The 20,644-nt window shown below is 38.4% G+C and overlaps 2 protein-coding genes across 2 annotated transcripts in view; one reads left to right on the top strand and one right to left on the bottom strand.

The window, feature by feature from the left end:
* Positions 1-11,692, top strand: part of PGRMC2 (progesterone receptor membrane component 2) — a 131,142-nt gene extending 119,450 nt beyond the window's left edge. Inside the window, exons 2-5 of the mRNA XM_010008981.1 lie at positions 5,707-5,949; positions 8,584-8,611; positions 9,587-9,742; positions 10,481-11,692. Coding sequence (XP_010007283.1) covers positions 5,707-5,949; positions 8,584-8,611; positions 9,587-9,742; positions 10,481-10,578 — 525 coding nt within the window. The 3' untranslated portion in view covers positions 10,579-11,692. The remainder of the gene's footprint in view (positions 1-5,706; positions 5,950-8,583; positions 8,612-9,586; positions 9,743-10,480) is intronic.
* A 6,492-nt stretch (positions 11,693-18,184) lies between these two features.
* The window catches only part of LARP1B (La ribonucleoprotein domain family, member 1B), a 33,077-nt gene continuing 30,617 nt past the window's right edge, over positions 18,185-20,644 (bottom strand). The window contains exons 20-23 of the mRNA XM_010008980.1: positions 20,549-20,644; positions 19,527-19,636; positions 19,192-19,319; positions 18,185-18,418 (exon numbers count right to left, since the gene is read on the bottom strand). Of these exons, the coding sequence (XP_010007282.1) occupies positions 18,185-18,418; positions 19,192-19,319; positions 19,527-19,636; positions 20,549-20,644 (568 nt within the window). The remainder of the gene's footprint in view (positions 18,419-19,191; positions 19,320-19,526; positions 19,637-20,548) is intronic.

The following is a 20,644-nucleotide window of genomic DNA, read 5'->3' as shown; positions in this document are numbered from 1 at the left end:
GCACTGGTGTCAGAGGGGAACCCGGCCCCAGGGGCTGCCCTCCGCAACCCCTTTCCAGGCTGGGCTGCCTGCCTGGGGCCTCACGGTGCTTTAAATAGGTGGTGCAGAACGGGTCTAGGTTCTGTTGAGGCTTCCGTCACCCATCCAGTTTTCCTAGGTTTGGGTATGCAATGTTTAATTTACTGTTTTTTTCTTCTGTCTTTTCTAGTAGGTTTCCCAAGTGCAACCAAGCAATGCTTCCTTCATTCTAGCAGTTGTGGTTCAGGAAAGAAAAAAAAACCACAACATAGCTGGTTACTTATTTAGGTGCAAATGCCATATTGAGTATGAATTTTGATCAGGACACAGGCAGGCAGGGAGAGCTCTGGACTGTTATGTTGCTGCCATTGAGAAGGGTGCAGAAATCAAGCCAGTCTCTTAAATAGAAAGACAGACAATACAGTTCTTCAGAGTGGAAATGTATACTTCAAAGGTTGAGAAAAGTATGCTTCAAAGGCAACGTTATTTTTCCATATTCACATTGCAGATGGTGCAACTGCAGCTTGTTTTCTCATGATAAACGGTGTTCTTAATAACAAGGTGGATAAACCTACTAGTGAGCACTGTGCTTACATCTGATGCCAAAGGAAATGGGAGTTATGACTGCTGATAATTTTCTTCTTAAACAGTGGTGGTTTGGGAAACTTGATCTAATCAAATTATGCAGGAGTTTTTATAGTAGGCATGGCAAGTGTCTTTGTATGAAGGGCAGAGGAGAGAGAGGTTACCTTTCTTTTTCCAGCCCAGGAAATAGTTCAGGTTAAGTAATTATTAATATTATTTTGTAATAATCCTAGGTTACAAAAATAACAATAGAGAACTGACTTGTAACAAGTCTTTGCTTCTTACCAGAGAAGTGACAAGCAGTTGCACAGTTGAAGTGGGCTGCTATTTTGTAACCCTTGTTACCCTCAAAGTTTGTGCTACCAGTTGCAGAAAGTGAAACTGCCATAACTGAATCAAAATGCTTTTCTGACAGGGTACTGTAAAAGTTAACAATGCAATCTAGACACTTTGCCATGCCTTATTTTGTTTGTTGACCAGTAAAGCTGAGAAAAACCTGTCTGGTGTGCTGCAGGTTTCATGACACTTAATTGGGCTAGTTCTTTTGTCTCTCGCTTTAGGAGTCTTTAAACTGAGACCTCTGTGCTGATATAAAATGCAGGTAATACATATGCTTCAGGAGACTTAAAACACCAGTAAGCTGATGGATTGCTTCATAAATTACTCTGTGAAGTAATACTGTACCATAATCTAAACATTCACTTTAACTCTTTTTTTTCTATCAAACAATTTAAATTTTAGACTCTCCACTGTAGATATCACTGGTGCTTATATTCAACCTCTGGAGGGCTGTTATTGTGAGGAAGCTAAAGCTTTATCTTCTAGGACATGAGTCTGCTTTCTTGATAACTGGCAGCAGCTGGTTTCCCTAAAGGAGTGTTTCCAGCTTTTCGTGGAGGACAAAGGCTTTTTTTTTTCCTCTTTTCCCCTATAGTGAAAGATTGCCTTTTATAACAGAACTGACATCATGCTTGTCTATCAGATCTCTGTTACTTGAGACTGTGCACGCTGGGGTAGTGATGCTCAACCTGTGCATCAGCAGCTGTGTGTTTGGTGTCAAACATTGAGTTTTGAATCTTGCTGATGCAGTTTCCCTGTACAGATGCATGTTGAGGAATATTGTCTTGCAGCTGTTTTGTGGTTGGCAGACCTGAAACATCTGGGAAGATTTAGGTGGAAAAGTCTCCTGCAGCTGGTTGAGACCTTCTCAGAAAGACTTGAGTAGCCAGATGACTACAGCAATTATCCTGATAATTTTATACATCACAGCTGGAGCATAGCAAGAGAAGAGCAAAGTATGGCCACAAAGCCATGGCCAAATTTTGTTTGAAGGAAGAAACAGCTGAGGGCCCTGGCTTTGCTGACATTTCAGGCTGAGACTGTGAGCGGTTGTACTTTGTTGGGACACTGATGAGAAATAGCACTTCAGCTTTGAAGGCAGCAGACAGTGTCTGAGGGCTCATTATCTGGTCGTAGGAATGTCTTCACTGCTGGGTTAACGTTGAGGCACAGGGCTGTCTCAGAAGGATTGAAATGTCTTGAAATTAAGGTCTGTTCTGTAGTTTGGATGCAAAGGTGTTCCTTATTTTTTTACTTATTGCGGAAGTCTAAAAATGCACAGAGTTGTCCTCTAGTCCAGATTTTTATTTGGCAGTTTCCATTCAGACTCTCTCCAAGCTTCTGATTTTATTATAAGCTCTCCTGTTTTTAAAGTTTCCATCCACTGAATCCTGTTATACTTGGTCTGTTCCAATTAAGAGCTCTTTACATACATACATGTAAGGTTTTTTTTAATTGATGGACTATTAGAGTCATCCTTTCAAACAGCCATGATTGAAAACTTCAATTTCTTGAATACTGAATCAAAATGTTTTCCAAATTTGTTGGTTCTTCTTGTCTTGTCTTCATTAAGCCATCCACAATTTATCTCATTGGTATCCTATTAGTCTTGGTATGTCTAATGCATTTTAGTTAAGAGAGCAGGAAAACTTGTATCACACATTTAACTGTGCCTCCAAAAATCACTTTGCTTACATTGAACTCTTAATTTAAAACTGTGTTTGCCAAGTTCTTTTCCAAAATGCTACTTCCTGGGATAGTTCTCTGACTTGTAAGTGTGCCCTTTGTTTCAATACTTTGCTTCTGGTTGTATTAAATACCACCTCTGATTGAGCCCAAATGAGTAACTGTCCTAGAATGCTTTGCTTGGTTATTACTTTTAATTAATTACCTTTATCACTTGCAAACTCTAAAAGAAATAAACAATTTGCAGATTACTATTAAGAATATCATGTAACCAGAATTTCAAAGAAGCTGTTTTGGGGTGATTTTCCCATTTGTAATCATGTCTCCTGACTTAAGAGTCTAATGAGTAATGCCTTTAGTGTGTGCTATGTTGGTTTTATATCCTTATAATGAGAGACAGATTTTACTGTTTCATTTATCTCAACATTTACTTTCATGTTTGTTTGTATCAAGATTCATGGTGGTATGTTGGTCAATAGAAGGGCACAGTGAGAGTTAAAGTAATGTTAGCAGTTATGAAAAATATACAGCTTTGAGCATGACAAAGCAAGATGCTATCCAGAGTATATAACTGTTTCACGTCACTTCTTGGTTTTTAATGTTTCATGATTAAAAAAATCAATTGCCTGACTTTCCTTCACCGCAATGCTTTGTCACTGTCAACTCATGTCTCATCCCACTCTTTCAAAGTGTCATGAAGATTTCTGCTTTCCCGTTTGCTAAGAGGAGTAGATTAGGTAGTTGTAGTTCCTTCTGCTACAGTGTCCATCATAATTCATTTTTTTGTGAGGGGAATATTACCTTCATTTCACGTTGCAAGGAACTGCGCTTTCTTATGTTAAATACTTAAAAAAAATAAATCTGTAGTAAATAGCCATTTTTTCTCATAATTTGTGTAAGAATAATCAGATGCCATTGGACTTCTTTGGAACTGAGTTCTGTAAACTTAATTGTGTCTACTTAAAACACAGCACCAATACTTTTCAATACATCCTTTACAAGGGCATGGGTAGAGTGAAATGTTGCATGACAAGCATCATATCTGTTGTGTCTGGAGAATTCTGTTCAGGGTGGCTTTAGCCTAAGAAGGCAACAGGCCCAGAAATTACAAATAAGTACAGAGGATAAGACTGGGGGAAAAGTCCTTCCAGGAAGGTGTGTATCTTCTTTGTGTTCTTGATGTTTGTTACCTCTTTGGTGTCTGTGTAATGGAGGCATCTCTCACCCCGGGACTCTGCTTTTCCAAGAAATGGCGTTTCTGGATAAAAAGGCTGAATTTCTACCAGAACGTGCCTATTGGTGAGAGGTTGTTTCCATCTGTCTCATTAAAGAATTGTAGTGCCTTTTCCACCAGGGTGAAGGGGTTGTTCTAAGTCCTCAGTCCATGTTCACATAGAGCAGGGACCGGTAAAATGGGTTTGTGCTGGAGGGTGCATCACTCTCTTCCTCTGCTTCTGCTTTCTGTGTCTGTCAGCTCTCTCATTCCATCTCTTTTCTTCTTCTTGGTCGTTCCGTAATAACCTCAACATTTGCTTTCAACCTGAATAACAATGTGTTTTATAAAAGGTCAGTCTGGGTAAATTCCTTGTTCCTATTTAAATCACTCAGGTTCCAGTCACCTGAGGTTTTAGCGGCCTGATCAAGCAGGTATGCTCAAAGCAAGATTTATTAGGACATGATAGAGGCATCATTATTAATGACATATAGATGTTAAATCCAGTACGTAACAGCATAGCTGCCTTTCATTTATTAAAAAAAACTGGCCAGCCTTGCTTGCCTTAAGAAATAAACTAGTGTCCAGAGCATTTATCACTAAACCAAGATATGGGAACTAGGTTCTCCTCAAGTATGGAACTGTCTTCCAGGAATCTCCTGACGACTGAGCTACAGGTTCCTTGTGCTTGTTGTCTGCCCCTTTAGTTGAAATTGGGTCATTGATTCTTGCACTCTTTTTCACAGAGTTAAAAAGGAAGCAAGTGAAAGAGAGAGTGAGGCCCTCTGGTCCTGTGCCTAAGTAGTCAGTTTTAGACCCCTCTTTCTAAGCAGTTCCCATCTTAGCATGTAATTTTTGTGGATTGCTCTCCTAAGAATACTTACCATGTAAGTTGTAACTTGAAATTGACCCACATCTTTCACTTAAATGTGGAGCAGTAAAGTTAAAATTGTGTCACCTTGAATTCCCAGTGATACATGTTATTAGAAAGCTCCTGCTTTCAAGCTGCATCTCAAAATGGCTTTGTCTAATTTGTAGCTTTTTCATTCCCTCATAATAGATGAATCAGTGAACAAACACCTGTCAGGATCCAGATGGAAAATTTTAGGTAGTGGAGATTTCACTTTGATTTGGAGTGGAAAAGCAAAGTGGTAGAGTAGTGCAGCTGTCAATAATTTTGTGGTCTGTCTTCTTTGTTCCTTTAACTTACATTAAAAGAGAGATCAGTCTCTATTCTTGTCTGCAGCTTAAGAAATGTTGTCTGTGGGTTTCTAAGCTTCAGACAAACCTGGGTTTTATTTCCAGTGGCTGCACAAAGAACATCTCGTAATGCTTTGCCTTTGTGGTGATTGCTTGGAAGTGCATTTTGACTACTTGAAGAAACCAAAGCTGGTTTAAAACTGAAACTTGTTAAACTGTGTGGCTTCTTCAGAGAACTTGTATGAGCCTTTTGAGAATGAATGCAATTCCTGGATTACAAATCACTTCAGTAGATACAAAGTCCATATGCAGCTATCTGTGGTGTGGTCCCTCTGCTGACAGTGGGAGCAATCCAAAGTTCAGTGGACAGTGTTCACCTTCATTACTGGTCTTGGAGAAATAGTCTAGGATGTTCTAATAGCCTCTTTGGTAAACCAAGAATATCTTTTCAAAAGTTAAACACTAGCATAGGGGGAACTGTTAGCCAAACCTGTTGGAAATTGAAACACATGCTGTTCCAAGATCTAGTTTAGCCTGTTTTGAAGCAAGTGACTAGAAGTAGGGCTTCCAGGTAAAGACTTCAGCTTGGAAAGCTTCATATCTAAAATTTAGAAATGCAGTGCTTTAATGTTAAATTTATTTTTCCTTGCCTGCTGTTGTTTTAGGGTGTCTGCAAAGAAAAGTTGTATCTTCATTTGAGAACCAGAAGAGGGCTAGGAGATGCAGAAATCCTGAGTGCAGGCATTGGAAAGGTATTTTTTCTGGCTGAAGAGACCTTGATTTTTCCAGTTCTCAAGCTACCCAGTTCATCTGTGAATAAAGATGAATGTCAGCCTGGAATAAGACATCAAATTCATCAAGGCAGCCAGATTTTTAACTGGACTCTGAAAGAAAGTGAGGATTTGCAGGTGAGGATTTTCCATGCATGGTAGCTTAGAGAAGGGCACACTTTATACAAGGTTGAATTGCAAGGTAAATGAGGACTTTATACAGGAGAAAGAGGCACAGTGTAAGTGTGCTGCTATAGATGTGGGGGGTGGTAGGCAGATACGTAGTCCTGGTAACTGTTTGGTCTCGGCACTAAAATAAATAAAAGCTCTGAAACAAAGTGTTTTAATATGTGAAAGTAATGATTGGGAAGAAGAGTGTGCTTCAAGGAACAAAGTTTTCCTTCATGTAAGGCTCCATGTAGCCAAGCAACACATAACAGATGTGTTTTAATGGGTTTTGACACTTCCTGACTTCCCTTTTTTTGTTGCGAGATGCCAAATAGGAATGGAACAACAATCTTTTAAGGAAATATTTGACTATTGAATAGCTGGTTTGGTGGGGATACAGCAAAAGCAAACCACTGAAATTTTGTGAGAGGGTTTAAAAAAATCAGTCTGGTGGACATACCTTTGCTAATAGCACCTCTTCCAATCTCTTCAGGATGTGTATCATGTCACGGCGCAATCAATTATTTAGAACAGAAGCCAGTCTGAATAGGTAGGCAGACAAAAGGTCAGAAGAAAGACTGTGGGTAGGGCTTGCAGAGTAAATTGCATCTGGTGATGAAAGAGCTCTGCAAGGGTATATCTGGGATTGCACGAATGTCTTTAGCTCAGACTCATGTTCTTCGAAGCATGTTTTTTCCCCAGGGTTCTCTATGCTGGCACCGTTTGGGGTGCTTCTCCAAGCACAACGAAATCTAAGATGTAAAATTCATTTTTAAGACTGTTGCACCAGTATTTATATAATGAATAACAGACTCATAGAAAAACCCCAGATCTGTGTATTCTGTATTAATAGAAAATACTGCATTTCATCTCTGTGTGAAAATATCTGAATGGAAGCTTTAAATCTTAAAGTAGATTGCTCATTCTGAGATCTCTAAACCTCTGCTTTAGTAGCCCCCAACTAAAGTAAAGTCAGGCTTGCACTTTTTTCTAAATAATCATAACTTGATGTTTGCCTTCTAGTAAAGGATTAAAGAAGGGACACATTTCTAAGTTGCATTTGCAGAGCTGGAATTTGAGTTGGTGTCTACCAAGTCCAAAGGCTGGTTTTTACTAGTTAGCATTCTGTTGAGTGCTTAGACTTGGCTTGATGTTTTCTCTGTGACTCCTGAATACTTCTGTAGTAAACATGCTGGAATGTAAACATTTAAATTAATAGGAAAAAAAAATTTGGTATAGTAGCATCTGACATTACAATATATTTGCAGAAATTTTGCATCCATTAATCTTAATACAAACCGATACATTCTGAAAGCATTTGTGCTTTCAAGTAAGTATATTAGTGAGATGCAAGGGTGTTCAAGGCTTGGTACTCATAAATATAATTAAATTCTCCTTTTAATAATAAATAATTGGAATTGAGCTGGCTGACCAAGAGGTGGCATCTCAGCAGATGCTGCAAAACTCATTAAACTGCTAAATGCAGGGTAGAAGGGAAACGGTTTTGTTTTTCTAACTCGGGTTAGCCAGAATTTTGAAAATGCATTATGCAAGTAGCTAGTGGGGCTTATGGAAAATTTTTTTTAATGCTTCAGAGAAAGGAAAAAATGGGGACAAAATACTATTGATGAGGGTATTCACTAATGTTTTATAATTACTCTTAAGGATTTAATGATTGTGTGTGGTCTTAGTAAGAACTGTTTATAGCTCCAATATTCAGAGCATCAAAAGTAGATCACTTGAATAATAGCTGTTTTGGAGTGATGCAAGAGTTGTTGTTTGAAGAAGCTCTCTGCTGTGTTGCAAATGATGGCCACCGCTGCCTCCTACATTGTTTCATGGGAAGTGACTGAGCCTGCAAAATGATTGCTTAAATGTCTTGGTGTAGGATTGATTTAAGTCTCTGAATCCTGTTTTCCAAATAACAACTAATTCAGGATACAAATAGGAAAAACATAGCTCACAAATTACTTTGTTTCTGTTAAGTAGCATAAATGCTGTCCCTGATGCCAGAGGTAGTTACTGTGAATGCCATTCCTGGAGCTTAATATCAGAAAAGACCAAGCATAGAGATGCAGTTAATCATTATGGTTGTCTCTTAAGGACAGGTCTGTACAGTGCAAGCTTCCAGTTGATGCTTCTTTCTCTGATGTGTACCTCTTGTGAAATGTTTTTAAATCAGTTGGTTTATTTCCAGAGAGACAGGGGAATTGTCTTCAGCACAGAAGATATCCTTCTGTTCTCAGGTTTGACTGTAAGCAGCTTACAATGCCAAGCACTCTGGGGTGGAGAGACGACACCAGTTCTGGTGAGGACATAGTTTCTTCTAATCCTTACGGTACTCAGGCTCCCAGCCTCAGGAGTTCTTCCCACTGCATTCAGCCTCTGTCTCATCCCTGAAGTCAATGCCCGGCAAGAGCAGATAGGTGTGGTGGCTGGAGCAAGCGGCCTGGGAGGAAACCAGCCTCTCTGAATGATTTCCTGTGGCTCGTCCTGGTGCAGAAGAGGTCTGAGGTGCTCCAGCAGGCAATAGAGGGGGTGAAGGACAGTGTGTTCCCACTTGCTTGTGTTCATTCTTGCCCATGCGTGCTGCCTTTTCTTCAGGCTGACGGCCACTGTCATCTTCAGAGAGGTAAGCCAGAGAAGGGTGCTGGCCTATTTATCAAGTAGTGACCACCCTTTAGAATGCCTTGGGCACTACCCTGTTGCTTAGCTGCTGCAGTTAGTGCAGAAACTGTTAAAGTGGGGGTTTTTTTGTTTTGTTTTTAATTGAGCTGAATTAAGGTATTTGTTTTTAGGTAAAGAAAATCTAATATAACAATATGCTTGAAGTTCTCTGGATTCATCAAAATTTGAGATAGCCAATTAACACATCCTCAAAGTTGATCATTTGCAAATCATGCTGTTCTTTTTGTAATACTAATTGTTTGACAGCCATTGCTCAAAATGTTATTAGTATATTTTTTCTGCTTTGCATCAGTCAAAAAGCACAAAGGAAGCAGTTGCTTTGCATTCTTAACATGAAGATGTGTGCAGTTCTCAAGAACAATACAAGACAGGTGTATGGGTGATCTGCTGCCCAAAATAAATGACGTTATTTCCACAGAAGTAAGAAATGTGCCAAAAGACACACTGTCTGGCAAGTATGTAGAAAGTTGTGGTGGTTCTGTAACTGAAGTGAAATTATTAGCACTCTTTCTGTTTATTGATAAAATTAAATGGATGTCTATACAATTTTCTTTTATTCATGCCTGACTTGTAAATATTCTTATGTTTTGCTTGATAGAAGTGTGTTTCTTTTGAATTCCAGCCTTCAGTCTCTTTGGAGTATACATCAACTGACTTGTATCAAATGACAGGGATTTTTGCAGATATCCCTTCAAAGCTATTTTCCTGGTTCTGCTTCTCTCAGCAGACTTTATCTCCTAGTGATATTTAAGATGGAATTGCAGTGCTGTTGAATGTTGAACAGCCGTGGCATTGGAACTACTGCTGTTCCCATCACTGCAGAAATTCAATGTATGGCTTCAACAGAATATATAAAGAACTGAGGCTGGTCACCATAAACTGAGACTTGAAGGTGTCGATTTTTTCTTTTTGTTTTCAGAGGGTCCATATGGAATATTTGCTGGCAGAGATGCCTCCAGGGGACTAGCAACTTTCTGTCTAGATAAAGATGCACTCAGAGATGAATATGATGACCTATCGGACTTAAATGCTGTACAGATGGAAAGTGTAAGAGAGTGGGAAATGCAATTTAAAGGTAAATTCTCAAATAAGCAGCACATCTTTAGCTTAAGGAAATGCTTTTAATAAAAATCATTGATTTGGGCTCAGGGCAGCTTTTAAAGAGATGGTGAAAGTAACTTGAATAATGCAATGTCATTTTCTTAAAAAAAGACCAGGGATTCAGGCCTTCATTCTGTAGAGAGGATTCCACTATATCCCACTATAGCTTTCTCAACATTTTAGTTTTACTTGAGAGAGCTACTCTTTTCTGAGTTGATTAGTGGAGAATTTCACTCTCAAATCTCAGTGTAGCTTAGCAGATGGAATTCCTGCTCGCAGGTTGTTGGCTTTGGATGCCATGGAATTATGATTAGGACTAAGTTGTTTCTGGCATGCAGACAAGTTTGTCCTGAAATAATTTCTCAAAAGTATGGAAGTATGCCTCTGGAGGGAGGGGGAGTAGTTTTTAATGCTAATTGGAATCAAAACAGGCTGAGGGAATTTGTGCTGGTTTTAATAGCAGCATTTTCAGCCATTGTGTCATAAAGCTTGCCCGATTAGCTGTGGCAGAACTGAAACAAAATACTCAGAGAAAGTGGTGAACAGCAGTGGTAGCAAGATTGTTTTAGGAGGCTGAGCTTGCTGATAAATTGCCATCAGATTCAGGTTCAGAGCCCTAGCTTGTAGGAGAAAAAGTGAATTTGCAGCAGTGCAGGCTAACTAGCAAATGCAGCTGTATTTGATTGTAATTGGAATCATAAATCTTTTTCAGAAAAATATGACTACGTAGGTAGACTCCTAAAACCAGGGGAAGAACCATCAGAATACACAGATGAGGAAGATACCAAGGATCACACTAAACAGGAATGAACTTTGTAAACAACCAAAGTCAGGGGCCTTCGGAACTGCAACCTCTTATTCCCCATCACAGAATGTCCTGCATCTTTGGGTACAGTTCATCTGCTGCGAAAAACATTCATCAGGTTTTGTACAAGGAAAATAATATACTCACAAATCAAGATTTGAATACTAGACATTGTGTGCTGCCAAACTTTTTGTTGCAGTTTATTTGTAATGTCTGGTTAGGCTTTATTAGTGAGAGGGGCCAGGGCTTTAATGGCAAAAATGCTACTCCTTTTTATCAGTAAGCTGAAGCCTTCAAACAGTATATATTGCAAGCTCTCTCAAAGATGTGAGTTTTCAAGCTCAGCAGAAGGTTTGAATCTTGTTTCATGCGTCTTCTCCTTCAGCATTAAAGAAAGACCTACTCATGTACATCAGTATCAGTAGGTTAGACTATTGAAACTGGTGTTAAAACGTGAATTTCCAATTTTGTTTTGTATGTGGGCGTTAGTAGCCCTGGCAGAATACTTCAGTTCTCTAAGAGAAGTCCGTGTAGATTAGGATGGGGGTAAAATTCATCCTTTTCTCAAAAGGATTGGGTAAAACCGTTTCCTCTGCAACAACTATTATTTGAAGTCTGCCTCTCCCCCTTTTCCCATCCTCTAAATCAAATCAAATATTAATTGTGCCTTATTTCGCCTACATAGACTTGAATTATTTTAAGGGACAGCCCCAAAATTATGTTTTCATGGTCACTACAAGCAGCATTGAGACTGAAGTTAGAATGTTCTATTGACTGGAAAACCTTGATGTCATTCTGTGTATAGAATGTAAAAGAGGAATACTCAGTGTTACTGCCATATGTTAATACTATGTATACTTAAATTAGCATTGTGATGGCCAAACGCATACTCCCATGCTTCTTTTTAAGTAATTACAAACACAGAAAAAAGTCACCCTTCCTCCTCTTCCAGAAGCTGCCTAATTTTTGGGAGCATAGCCTTCACACCCCTGTAGAATGAAGGGGCGTGCACGCGTGTGTATGTGTGCGTGTCTGTCTGAATGCAAGACTGGGGAGGGATTGTTTCTGCAGATATTGTAAATACGAGTACCATTTTAATAAAGCATGTACAATACCAAACATGCTGTCAGACTGTATGTAGAAGCTGTTAAGCAGGGCTGGAATATGATGGAATACAAAGTAACAGGAAGAAGTCTTGGATGTGAAATGTGCACCTCTATTAATACTGTTCTCCTTATCCTCCTTCTGTTATTTTTCTTTTCAAGTCCCAGCTTTTGAAGAATCTTGGAGACTTACTCAGGTAAGCTGTATTTAAGAGAATGAGCCTATGCCAATGCATTTATGGCAGAAAAGTGATGTAAATAAAGGAGAAGCATTTTAGGAAATTAATGTACAGTAAAAGCAGTAAGTCTTGCGGCCCTGATGGGACAAGAATGCTGGAGATCTGTACATGGGTGTCACTTAACATGTTGTAGAAACTTCACTGTCTGTTCTGCTACGTTCGTAACAGTGACACTGTTAAGTTCATGACTTGCAGCTTTGTGGCTTACATCTGTACCTGTTTGCAGATTCCACCTGTGATAAGCCTACAGAAATGGATTTCTAGATACACCTGTTGAACTGTGAACTGTGAAATTCCAGGAATTACTTCCTTTTTATTACTATTTGACTGAAAGATATTTATATTGATGTAAATGAAACAAATAAACAAAAACCCTCTGTTGAACCATGTTTAAGTCACATGTTGTAGAATGCAGGTTAAATTCTCTTCCTTGCATGTCCAAGCTTGGAGTAGAATAGTTTTATCTCAGCACAAGTAACAGAACTGGAGCCATCTCTCTGGACAAGTTAAGGTCACACTTGCGGGTTCTGGTACAGGCTGAACAGTCCAGTTTGCATGTTAGTACAGTAACGAGTGTCTGCTCATCATCTAAGGCTGCTGAAATGCTGGGGATGCTGATGTGACTAACTACAAAAATACATGTTTTAGATGGAACAATGGAAGCTGCCAAAAAAGCTGTCTTGCACAGGCTAGGAGATAGATGTAATTAAGCACCAGTTCTTTATCTGGATGCCTCCCTAGGTTTTTGTTTGTTTTTGTTTTTTTTTAACTAATCTTAGTATAAAGAGTTTGACACTACCCTCCACTGACAGTATACCTGTCACTGCTAGCTTGCGTGCCAGCTCTTGCACCTCAGATTGGCACCAGAATGTGTGTAGCTGCAGAGCAGGAACAGAAGGCTTATCCAGCTATTGGCCAGGACAGCCAGAAAATGCTTTTTCCCAGGCTTCCACATCAAAATACACATTCTGTGTACTACAGCTTCTAGTGCACAAACTCGTGGCAGGAGCTTCCTCACACTTGCCATGAGTTACTCTGCTCTTCACTCATGACAGCTGTTAGTATTATATACATCTGACACAGCTGCAGCACAAGCTGTTTATCAGCCTTATGTCTGTCTTATTAGGAGACTTCCTACTGGAAAAGGAAGGTTAGTTTTGCATATGCCCTGACCACCTAACTCATGTGTACCCTTATCCTTTCTCTTGCTGTAAGAAATGCAGTGAAGTCATGTGAAGTTTTGTTGTGAGTTATTTTATGGGGTTTTTTTATTGTTTTAAAAGACTAATGCTCAAAATTTTAGCTGGTTTGAACAGCAAGATGGATGAATTGTGCTTTGAAGCAGCTTAATGTTAACTCTGCACAGTACAAGCCTCATCCTATGGCAGCAGAATGTTGCATAGATGTATTTTGATGTCTTGTGGATCTACATTAGCATTGTTCATCCTACGTACAAAATCACTAGGGATTTAAAGCCAACAACCTAAACAAAAGTGCTTTAAAGCACACTGTAACTTTCATTTTTATAAAAAGTTGACACAAAGAATAATTTAGAAGAACATCAGATCCATTGTAACCTCTATGCAATTAATACAGTAATTCTCTGAAGGTGTTCATCCCTGTAACAATTGTATCAGTCACTTGGTCAGAATTCACTATTAACTAAAATGACAGGCAGATTGATACTGACACTGGTAAATTTTGTTTAAGCAACATAAGGAGCTTGAAGGGGGTTATTTCTTACAATCTTCGGAAACAAAATACATTTCCAGTTTAACATATGACTTGTTTTCCTCAGCTAGACTTAAGTGTTGAGCTAATTTGAGTAATCATTTGTTTTGACACTTCTGTCTCATATGTACATTGCTACTCAAAAGCACTTTATTCTGGCAGCAAATCTATTTAGAAATCTCATTGCCTTAGAAGAAAAAAACCCCACACAACAGAAACACTAAACACGCCCCCTCCCCCCCAAATAATGTTGTTACTTGATCTGAACATTTTGAATTTCCACTAAGGACTACAGAATTATCCTTTCATGTGCTTTTACAAATTTGTATCATTTTATTGAGCTAGATCTACTTCTGCTTGGCTAAGGTTTAAGTTTTCTATCCTTCAGAGTCAGACATAGCATGTAAAAGCAGCTTGGCACTCTGCTTCTCATCTTGTTTCACTTTAAAGAACTCGGTTCTAAACTATTTTCTTCCTGCAAAATCAGTTTGATTTTACTATTTTTATTGTAAAGATCATGGAATGTTTTGAGTCTAATAATTTTTTTTCTACAATGAAATGTGGTAGGGTTATGTTTTCTCCAGGAAATACAAGCATTGTTGTATAGAACAGTACAAAATTGATCAAGACCTAGTACTGTGAATACAATGCACTTCCCAGCTCTGCTTTAGGGTTGGTTTTACTTTTCAGAACAAAACTCTGGTTTTTCATGAAGTGTAAACTCCCCACTTCAGCATCTCAGCACTGAAGTGCTGCTGAAGTTCATTTATTAAGCTCAGAGTGTGTTGGGAATGAAGTCCCGTGGTGCCCTAGATTCTTCCTTGCAGTCTTGGTTCTCTCCCATTTTTATGTTGCAGACCTGAGGTGCAGGCTGTGGGAAGAAACCTGCCATCCCTGTCCTATGCTTGCAGGCATAAGTGAAGGTGATGCAATTGCAGCTGAAAGATTTGGCTATTTACTCCTTTTCTTACTTAACACTAGTAATAATGTAACTTTGGCCTTGAAGGTTTACTTAATATGGAAACCACATCAGTAAGAATGTTACTGGCAGATCCTTTCACTGGCTTCTACGTTAGGGTTAAAGGTGAACATCAATAGACCAGGTTTTAAGCTTGCATTTGATAGAATATGTGTGCTACGGTTGGTTCTAATGCAGGTTTCAGGGTTGTTTACCTGAAAACTTAAACAAAAAACCCAAAAAAAACCCCCAAACAAACCCAAAGTGTTCCTCACCCTCTCTCTTGGGTGATGGATGTGGTTTTGTGTATTTTTTCCTGTACCAGGAGGCAGCAACTTGAATGTGTTTAATAGTGATCTAATCTGGCACTGCAACCTTCCTCCAATATTCCTTAACAAATTGAACTGTCCCTATTGTAGTTGCAAAGTTTACTTGGGGTTTTTTGGGTGTGGGTTTTATTATTTTTGTGAGGATTATATTTTACCAACCTGTCACGTTTTCTATGTAACTGGGCTAAGCCTACCAGTGTACACTCTGTGAGCATCTAAAAATAAAACGTTTTGGAGGTGTGAAGTTCTGGTGGCAAGCCTGGATTAGTCACTTGACCACAAGCATTCAGTTACTGTTTGTATAACAGTTTGCTCTGTTTCTCTTGAATGACTGCAACCCCCATTTCACAGGAGTGGAATCACTATCCTTTGCTTCTACATAGTTGAAAGCATGATTTTATTTTTTTTTTAACTGCAAAGAAACCTCAACTGATCAGCTTTGACTAACCAAGGTAATACCTTAGAGCTGGTAACAGAGCTGATTAAAATGCTATAATGTTGCCATTTGTCATTTAAGTTGTACTAAAGTTTCTTGTTAATAATCACACCTTAGACAAGTTAAAAGCTTCATTCTGATATTTTATCTCCCACAGAAACCCAAATCCCTGTTTAAACTCCAGAAGCATCCAGTCATGGACACAGGCTACTTATGGCCTGTTACAGGAAAATATCTTGTAAAAATCTCCATTAGGAACAAGAGTCATCTCAAGTCTTCCTTCCCTTTTAAAAAGCCTTTAGAATCCAGTATCTTGAGCACAACAGAAGAAAAATTGTAGCAAGTTTAGACAGAGTAGTGTTTTGAAATATTTGTACAGTCATTCCCCAACAGGAGAAATGAAGACAAAATTCTTAACAAGCACATAAGGGAAATTTTATACAAGGAAAGGTCTTAAGACTTCCTAAGTATTTTGTAACAGATTATTGCTAGAATACAGCCAGCCTTAAGAACGACAAATTGAAGGCTCACTTAAATGGACCTAAATGGCATCAAAAAGGATGTTCATAGACAAATGTATGGCTCTGCAACAGGTACTACAGGCTTTGAAAGGTAACCACTATAAGCCATATAGAGAAACAAGCTGCTTAAGCAGCAAAGTATTTAGGGCTTGCTCTAAAATTCATTGGTTTTGTTCTCAGCTCAGTGTGCCAACACCAGCAATCAATTTTTCCACTTGTCTGCCAGGAGAGGGAGGGAGATTCAAGTGAAAGGGGGTGTTCTGAAAGGTAGCCAGAGCTGTGGGCAGACCTGGGTGGGTTTTTGTCCACCCAAATACAGGGACACTATCTAAGCAACTAGCCCTGTAGAAGCTAACAGGACAGACCACAGGTAAAGTACTTACTCTCTGTGCTTTCAGCTCTATTTATCATTCACCTGTCACGTTTTTTCTTTGACAAATACCCAGTCATGAAAAAAAATCAGTATTGAAGAAAGCTGGCTCACATTCTAAGAAGCAGTTCAGCCTGTAATGGCCTGGGTGTCCCTCATACCTTAGTGCACCAGAGGCAACAGAAATTCACATGCAAATCTACAGCCTTATGCTCTTTCAAGTTATTTTTCTTCACACTTTGGGGGGAAAAAAAAGTTGAGATACAACATTATTAGGGGTTTGTTTTGTTTTTATAAAATTTGTCAAGATATCACAAAATTACACACACTGAAAGCTTAATTTGCACATTTTCCAATGAAAAAGTGAAAGGAAATATCTTAAGTCTAATGTATATACAATTTCAATCCAAATTTACATTCTCATCATTTTCTTGGATAGTAAAAGGCATGGATCAAACACAGGATTGAGATGTGTCACTTCAGCATATTTATAGGACATGACTTAAAATATTAGTATGTGTTGATTTAAATTCATTTAGAACAGGTCACTTACAAAAGGTTCCATTTTGTACTGAAATTGCATTATCTGTTGGGAAGGCCACTGCTAACACACACTCCTTTTACAACGCAAACATTCATTATTTGTTTCAGTGAGATTCACAAGACAGCAACTGAAAAATTAATGGATTTTTTATAACCTCTGAGATCTGATAAAAGTTTAAAACCCTGTTACATGGCTGCACAGTCCATTCGGACACCTTCATGGATTAAGGCATTTGTTCTAGATATAACTTTTTAGCTTTAAAAGTTAACTGAAGTCTTTTCAGCAGTTAACTAACAAAAACCTGAAGAAATCACAGGATATAAAAATCCCCATCTTTCAGTTGCAGAAATGGATTTGTATTTTAATTAACTTACATTCAGTGAAATCATATTTAGACCTGTTTGAAATTATTCAGGCTGAGATAGCACAATTAAGTACAACTTCATTCAGGTATTGCAAAAGAATGCGAAAGAAAAATTTACAAGGAATACTTAGTTTCCCTCCAAACTCATTTTTATTACTTGAAATATGGAGAAAAAAAAAATATGCCTCTCCTGTTAGAGTACTTCATAAGTGATTTCAAATGAAGACACCTCTCAAGCTGAGAATAATTTGAATAGTTTGCTATTTTTAACAACCTACATGAACTGTAGATACTGTGTGTTAATTTAAGACACTGAGAAATCAACCGATCCATTTTTCCCTGTTTTTTTCTGTTGCTTGAGTTACTAAGAACCACCACTGAAGGAAATTTCTGCAAAACTATCCCAGTTATGTCCACTCAAACACCATACTTAATAAAATACTATCTACGGAGACCCTGAAAAAATAGAAACTACGCCTTTAAATAGAATCCAGAAATGCAGTTTCATATATAGCTGCACATTCTTGAGTGTCCTTTTACACAAAGATACTTTTTAATAGATTCAAGAGCAAGCCTATCACATAGATCCTTCCTTTACATTTAAAATTCTGCATATAACATCTTTTTTGCTTTGGTAAAATACAAATAGAGGGGAAAAATCTCTGTAAAGAAAGCACAGTAAATAACATGGGTATATCATACCTTTTTTAAGAAATACAAGCTGAAATGTAAGGCATCCCCCAAAGCATTTTTTGCCTATGCAAGGAATGCAGTTCTTTGTAAACAAAAGCTTGAGGAAAGCAATACTGAAGCCAAAGAATCTTCCCTAGGATCCTTTTGATGATCCCAAAACCAAGAGCAACTCTCCTAGGGTAAGTGTTCTGTGAAAAAAAGAGAATCCAATCCTTTGTCTTCCCATACATTTTTAATCATGTGTTAGATTGGCTCGCCTTGAAGACCTCCAGATTAAAAGTGATGAACAAGTTGATTCTCAAGAGCACAAGCTTGTCTGAAGTCTATTTTTCTGGTACATCACTTTCTATAGATTTCCTGGCAGCATTGTTATGGCCTATGGATGCTTGCACAGTATTCCCACTGGTAGCATTTCCCAATGCCTGGGACTGACAGGCAGCTGAGGGTTTAGTGACAAGAAGTGTTTTAGAAGAATTGGACTGATGTTTGTGATGAGCTGAATCCTCACCTGTTGCAGCAACTGGTCTCTTCCTGCCAGACTCTTCACTAATGGGAGGCTGAAAATAAACATTGACAACCTGTGAAATGCTTTTCTCTCAGGCCAGGTATTCGCCTTTTCATAAAGGATCAAAAAAACACAAGATTCCGTACTTAGACATTTAGTTAGGTCTGGTGATCTTAGTTATTCACAGCTTGCTGATGATATACTAAAGTGTCTCTGGCCATTGTACAGGACACATTAAGGACTTCAAAGAGTCTTACAGCATTAATTTAATCATCACTGCCCAAATATTTGCCACAACTGCTAGAAAATAGGATTACAGAGAGTGGTGGTAATGTAGTGCACCACAGCCCAGTTATGAAAAGCACAGCATCACTACACTCTGCCATCTCACAGTGTAAGAATTTGGCATCCTACAGCATGGATACACTGAATTTGGCAGATAAAGTCTCAGCAAGGACAGTGTCTGTCACAGTTCACTAAGAAATGCCAGTTGGGCACTAATTCGTTTGCCAAATTCTTAAACAGTATCCAAAGCCATCTTGCCAGATGACAAATAAGCTAATTTTTGCTATTTCTTTCATTACACAATTAAAATAGATCAATGCTTTTTACAATTTAGCCACATCTCAGGACCATACTTTGGTTCAAATAACAACGTCTGGAATAAAACTGTGTTTTTCACTTGAATTTTTTTAATCCTGCATTTTCTAGTCATTGACAGGATTCGTGAAGATGACTGTGAAATGAAGTCCTGTTCTCAGTTTACCTTGCAGTAAAAAATATTTGTACACCAAATATTTATTTAAAATAGGTATTGAGACTTACATCCACTCTGAAGTCCTCCAGTCTCTTAAATTTACTAAGGTATTCTTGCAGTTTGGGGTCAATGGCTGGAGTCTTGTGCTGAGAGTATTTTAGATAAGCCCAAAATTTTTCCAGTCCATATAGCTGACCTAGTAATGGAAAAAGATACCTTTACCAATTTACAAAGGTCAGATTTAATTAGAAGCCTAATTATCCAGTGGATGCTTATAAGAACTCTAACATAAAAGGTACAGAGGCTGCTTTTGGGTTAGTCAACACATCCATGCCAAGGAACTGGGATTATTCCCTGACTAAAGTTACTCCAGTGTGAGCAGTGACTGGCCTAAGATAATTACCAGCTTCGTAGTCTCTCTTTGTTTCTTCTTGGAAATCCTTGAATATCTCTTGCCTGAATTTCTTTTCTAGGCCATAGCTGTAAAATCTAAACAAGCATTCCAATCCATACCTGCAACAGAACAGAGGTATGAAAATCTTATACATACACTCCTCATTCCTCAGAAGGATGCAGCTTTTCAGTCTCTCCTTACATTTAAGTCAATAGCATGGCCTCATTTTACCCTTCTCATAAAAACATCTTCCTTTTCACAATTTTTCATCAACCCATTATTTTGGAACATCTTCACAAATAATCAAAACTGACTTCTCATCTGCATTTACCTGCTGCCACTTTAGCCCCCTTAAGAGTCTTATGAAGTTTCTCCTGTTTAATGTATTCATGGATAATCACAGAGTGTCAGGAAGGCTCAGAGCAGAGACACAAGGTATTCAAGCCACCTTTGCACCCTAAGGGACTGTCACTGCAGTCTCAGACTACAAATCTAAATTTCAGGATTTCTATAGCCAATACTTCCTCACTTAGCATTCAAAACATTGGGCTACCTTCTGTCTTGCACTAAGAGGCACAGAAGTGGGGAACTCTGTGAAAGGGAGGGAATCACATCACAGAGCTACAGGGGCAGCAATAATTTCCTTTGTGGTCATTTTTCTGGTATTTTTGGAAGGCAAGAAGCAGTTTGTACAAATGGAATGAGGTTAAGAATGTCTTTACCTATGGAAGGAAGAATGTTATGAACGTTACTAAGTATAGAGCTGACTTGTCATGGTCAACAAGTTACAGGATTTTGTAGAATTCAAGACCAAGCACAAGCCAGGAAGTTTAACTATTTATCTGCAAAGCACAATACATACAAACAGATTTTTGGTATTAAAAGCAATCATACAAGTAGCTATTTTATGGATTTACAAAGAGTCAAAGCCAATACAGAAAATGTTCACTTCAGATATGCATAAACTTCACAGTCATTAAAACAAACTGTAAGACATCAACAGTTCTTAACTTCCAGGAAAAATTAAATACCTGTAGTGTTCTTTTGCATCATCTAGAGCAACTTGTTTGAATTCTTCATACATTTTCTTGTTAAAGTGATCTCTCAGAAAAAAGGACCAGAAGCGA

Source organism: Chaetura pelagica, unplaced genomic scaffold, assembly GCF_000747805.2.
Source record: "Chaetura pelagica isolate M959 unplaced genomic scaffold, ChaPel_1.0 scaffold221, whole genome shotgun sequence".
Lineage (NCBI taxonomy): Eukaryota > Metazoa > Chordata > Aves > Apodiformes > Apodidae > Chaetura > Chaetura pelagica.
The sequence above is the reverse complement of the archived record's forward strand: the minus strand, read 5'-3'. Positions and strand labels throughout refer to the sequence as shown.